Source organism: Lycium ferocissimum, chromosome 3 (genome assembly GCF_029784015.1).
Source record: "Lycium ferocissimum isolate CSIRO_LF1 chromosome 3, AGI_CSIRO_Lferr_CH_V1, whole genome shotgun sequence".
Taxonomy (NCBI): domain Eukaryota; kingdom Viridiplantae; phylum Streptophyta; class Magnoliopsida; order Solanales; family Solanaceae; genus Lycium; species Lycium ferocissimum.
The window spans coordinates 33,673,567-33,678,942 of record NC_081344.1 but is presented as its reverse complement, the minus strand read 5'-3'; the positions used below and the strand labels follow the sequence as shown (position 1 = coordinate 33,678,942).

At 40.2% G+C, this 5,376-nt stretch overlaps 1 protein-coding gene across 1 annotated transcript; it reads left to right on the top strand.

Moving 5' to 3' along the window:
* Positions 1-2,813: 2,813 nt before the first annotated feature.
* Positions 2,814-3,770, top strand: LOC132048844 (uncharacterized). Its single transcript, XM_059439530.1, has 2 exons — positions 2,814-3,279; positions 3,364-3,770. Exons 1-2 carry the CDS (start codon positions 2,814-2,816, stop codon positions 3,768-3,770), a joined length of 873 nt encoding a protein of 290 aa, XP_059295513.1.
* The last annotated feature ends 1,606 nt before the right edge of the window (positions 3,771-5,376 follow it).

The following is a 5,376-nucleotide window of genomic DNA, read 5'->3' as shown; positions in this document are numbered from 1 at the left end:
TTTTTTTCGACAAATTTCAAATATTAGATCTATATTACTACTTGTTTTACCTTGATTTCATTTTTGACATTCACTCATTTTATTATTTCGTGTCATACAATACGATGTTCGAATACCATGCAAGATTTCACATAGAAGAGTCTTTGGAATTGTTGGAGGGCTATGCATTTAGAAACTTGTTATTGCGAGTATTTGATAGGAATTGTTACAATGACCTTAGTTATTTAGTTTAAACACATTATATTATCTTTTAGTTCGCTAGTTACATTAGTGTTATGAGTTAGTACTTGCTTTTGTTTATCTTGAGTTAATGAAGTATATTGCACTTTAATGAATTATAATAGTGTGTTTTATGAGCATTTACCATTATAATTGTCGATATAGCCATTTTACAAATGGGTTTAGTAGCCATTATAATTGTCGCTACACAATAGTTGTTAAACCATGTAGCTTTTAGCTGCAATTTATTTGGATTTAGTGGCAATAGAAATAGACGCCAAAAGTGTTGACAAAGCCATTTTGGAATGAATTTAGCGGCCATTATATTTGTCGTTAATAATAGCCATTAAAGTAGGTGAGTTTTAGCGGCAATCTAATTAGAAAAAGCAACAATAACAATAGACGGTAAAAGTATTGATTCAACCATTTTTGGAATAGATGTAGCAGCCATTATGATTGCCGCTAAAGAATAGCCATTAAAATAAGTCCTTTTACGGGAAATTTATTGGATTTAGCGGCAATTGTATTGGATGCTAAATGGTAGATTAGGCCATTTTGGAAATGGATTTGGCAGCAATTATAACTGCCGCTAAACAATTGCCGCCAAAGGATATGGTATTTAGCGGCAATTAAATCAACATTTACCGGCACTTTTTTGTATTGCCGCTAAAACCTTTAGCGACCCCAGATACGGCAGCAAAAGTGTAATTGCCGGTAAATGTAATAGCGGCAATTATAATTGCCGCCAAATGCTTTTTTAATTGTCGCTAAAGACCCTTTTTGTAGTAGTGTAGAAAGGCATCCTGGGAGTCTTTGCTCTGACTGTACGATCCACAGTATGAAAGAAGTGAAACAATCCTAAATGTCTTGGTGGTCAATTGTTTATATGTTTGGGGCCCTCACGCATATAAAAGTGACCCCACTAGACACGATTTCATAGACTCCCTAAGACAATCGAACCTAGTGCTCTGATACCAAGATTTGTCACGCCTCGAATCATGGCCTGGGGGAAACACGGTACTCGGTGCTTTACTGCATGTGACCTAGCGAACCATATGGCTAGCTGAATCATCATAAGGCATACATGAGCGGAAATATAACATGAAACATGATGGGCTTTAAGAAAACACATGAAGTCATAATAATTTATAAAATACTCGTTTAAAACATGAATGCAGAAATACCATGAATCAAGCCAAAGATGGCTAAACAACTCTGAATATCTGACATAACATAACTGTCTGTTCTAGTCTATGAAACCTCTATCATGAGTCTGAAATAGAAATCATACTTGCTGGGACAAGGTCCCCAACATACCTTTAATGGATAATTACTATAGGATAAATGACTGACTAAACCCCGAAGGAGATGGGGCTCACCAATAGGCTGATACGAGCACGTCTGCGGCGAGATGTGTTATCGTAACCGTACCGCGTCGTGAAACGCAGGCCCCCAGGAAAATAAAAAGGGACATAGCACATTGAATGTACTGGTATGTAAAGCAACAGAAAGAATAAGCATGGCACATGAAATCACAATGATAAAGCAGAATTGAAACTGAAACTTGGTTGTGAGCATGAACATGGATACATATATATATATATATATAACATGAATGGGAGAGCATTAGTATGACCGACATGTAACTACCACGTTAGCACGTGGCGTCTAATTTCTGCTCGATCAGCTAAGCCATCTTATACCTTGCTGGGGTACAAAACATGAACATGACATAAATGGATCCAAATCCCTTCTTGTTTAGGAATCATGGATACATGTTAGAATTAAATTGGGATGGCTTGGAATAACTTACCTTGGTGAATTTCATTGGATGGAGGAGAAGATTTCGTCTTAGGGCTGGAAGGACTGTGAAAAGTGAAAAATAGAACTGAACCCTCGTATTTATAGTTTCTGGCCGACGTGGGAGAAGTACGGCTTCAATGTACGTCCCGTACTTCAAAGTAAGGCCCGTACATCGTGGTCGCACATTGGGTCAAACTATGAATCTCGACAGGGGAAGTATGGGCTAAAGGTACGCCCCATACTTTTCTGCCCGTACTTGGGTTATAAACTCTCAGTGCTCTCTGCCCGTACTTGATGTACGGGCCGTAATTTGGTCGTAAAACATACTTTCACCGATTCCGAGGGAATTTTCCCTTTCAACATACTCCTTCTTGGTTTCTAAGTCCCGAATCATGAACGTAGCCTAGTTTAAGGTATGAGGTGTTACACTTAATCCCTGAAGTTCTAACGCTTCCCTCAAACTAAAAGAAAATATATTGGAGTTCGGAGAAATTACATGGGCGGATGTCCATAACAGGTACGAATTTAAAATACGAGTAGAGCATGATTAGCTCGGGCTCCTACCAGGTCTGGTGAACCGAATAAAAAAATCTGACAGGTCAAAAAGGCTAATAGAAACAAAGCTCCAACCATAAAAAGATAGATATCATCAATACCCTCAACCCAATAGGTCCAGCTTCAGGTCAAAAAAAGGAAGAAGTGGTCCTAGCCCCAATACAACGAGAAGTGATAGACGAAGTGATCTCGGCTCGGGGAGCAGGGGTTTGCAGTTCAGGAACTACACCGTTGGGATGTCTGACACCAGTGTAAGACCAAGGTTGTCTGAATATAACTTCAACATTCTCTCGGCAGCCAGTGTAGCTGCTATCGATCACATCAAAGATACAAGATGGCCAAGGCCTCTGCGAACTGCCCATTCACAACAGGATCCAAATCTAATATGCGACTACCATGGTACTCATGGACACCGGAACGACGACTATAAAGGGTTAAGGGATGAAGTGGCACGGTTGTTAAAAAAGGGTCATCTCTTGGAGTTTCTTAGTAAACGAGCAAAGAATCATTTCAAGAACAGAGAAACCAATAAGAAGACCAAACCAGAGAAAACCAAATATTTGATCAACATGATCGTTGGTGGGGTAGAAATACCCCGAGGTCCGATGACGAAGAAGACAAAATTCTCAATCACTCGAGAGAAGAGGTCCAGGGACTATGTACCGGATGAATTTATCTCCTTCAGCGACGAAGACGCGGAGGGCATCATTCAACCACACGATAATGCTTTGGTAATTTCTATCCTTATAAATAAAACTCATGTCTAATGCATTTTGATTGATCCAGGTAGCTCGACCAACATTATCCAATGGAAAGTAGTGGAGCAGCTGGAACTGTTGGATCAGATTGTGCCAGCATCTCAGGTCCTCAATGGGTTTAATATGGCTTATGAAACTACCAAGGGCAAGATCACTCTACCAGTAAATGCGGCCACCGTCGTCCAGCACACAAAGTTCTACCTCATTGATGGAGAGATGAGGTACAATGCCTTCCTTAGAAGACCATGGTTACATATCATGAGGGTAGTACCTTCAACCTTACACCAGATGTTGAAATTCCCAACCCCGAAGGGAGTAAAAATCATTCATGGAGAGCAACCAGCAGCAAAAGAAATGTTCGCGGTTGAAGAAGCTGTTCAAACGCCAATGACAAACGTACATGAGGATGTGAACGAAAGTAAAAACACCAAATAGCAATCACAGGATGATGATCCGTCCATACTCGAAGGAGAAGAAAAGGTAGACTCAGAAGAAGATGATTTCAGCGTTCCAGGTCATTCGTGCTACCGGATGATTCGGATGCAACAAAATCAACGGTGGAAGAACTTGAACAAGTTATTCTATTTGTCTATCTACCAGACAGGAAGGTATACCTGAGCGCAGGGTTAACCTCGGAGCTTAGGAGTAAATTAATCAAATTTCTTCAAGCTAATGCCCATTGTTTTGCATGGTTCCACCTAGATATGACAGGTATTCCACCGGAGGTGACCACTCATCGGCTGAGCCTTGATCAGAAGTTCGTCCAGGTAAAACAAAAGCGATGACCAATAGCCGAGGTCAAACACAAGTTCGTCAAGGAAGAGGTAACGAAGTTATTAAAAATAGGATCCATCCGGGAGGTTAAATAACCGGATTAGCTAGCTAACATAGTAGTTGTACCAAAAAAGGGTAATAAATTTAGAATATGTGTGGACTACAAAGATTTGAACAAAGCATGCCTGAAGGATTCCTTTCCTTTACCTAACATCGATCGCATGATTGATGCGATGGCTGGTCATGCAATGCTAAGTTTTCTTGACGCTTACTCCGGGTACAACCAAATTAGGATGAACCTGAAAGATCAAGAAAAGACTTATTTCATAACTAGGTACGAAACTTACTGTTATAATGTAATGCTGTTTAGATTAAAAAATGCTGGCGCTACCTACCGATGCTTAGTTAACAAGATGTTCGAAAAATAAATAGGTAAAACAATGGATTTTTATATTGATGATATGCTAGTTAAGTCCTTGGAAATAGAGGACCATTTGAAGCACTTGTAGGAAACTGTCGATATACTGCGCAAATATAATATGAAGCTAAATCCAGAGAAATGCGCCTTCGAAGTAGGTTCGAGTAAATTCCTGGGCTTAATGGTGTCGAATCGAGGAATCAAAATTAACCCGGATAAGATCAAGGCCATTGAAGATATCCGAGTGGTTGAGGATGTGAAAGGCATACAGAGCTTGACCGGAAGGATTACGGCCCTTTCTAAGCGTTTTGAGTATCAAGAACCTGCTCTTCTCCGTTACCTAATATACCATCAAACACAAGAATGGTATGCCTGATTACTTCGTACTCAGTGAGTGCCTCGGGGACAACAAGTAATATGAAAATAAAGTACAAAAATACTTAATGAAATCATTACTGAGGATAGTATGAAACAACGTGAAATCAGTTATTCAGCTTGTGTATCTCAATATGAATTATCAAAACTGATTATAAAGCCTTTTGCCAAGTTAAAACTGTCCAATATGCTTTTTAAATTGATCACGATTATTAACAACAGTTCCATAAAAGGATAAGGATATCACACTTGCCAATACAGGCCCAAGAATCAATAACATCGAAGGGATGACCTTAGAAGTTCCCCAAACACAGTGCACCACATTGGAATATGTAACTCTCGATGGCTATCCTTCCTCCTGAATAGCTAGGCATAAACCGCACCCCGGGTGGCGAACCCGGCAGTGGCCGCTCCTCCTCCCGAATGGCTAGGCATAAACCGCACCCCGGGTGGGTAACCCGGTAGTGACCACTC

Coding starts and splice junctions, on each gene's coding strand:
- LOC132048844 (XM_059439530.1), top strand. CDS start 2,814: ATGTCTGACACCAGTGTAAGACCAAGGTTGTCTGAATATAACTTCAAC. Junction 3,280..3,363: donor CAGCGACGAAGACGCGGAGG/GCATCATTCAAC, acceptor TGATTGATCCAG/GTAGCTCGACCAACATTATC.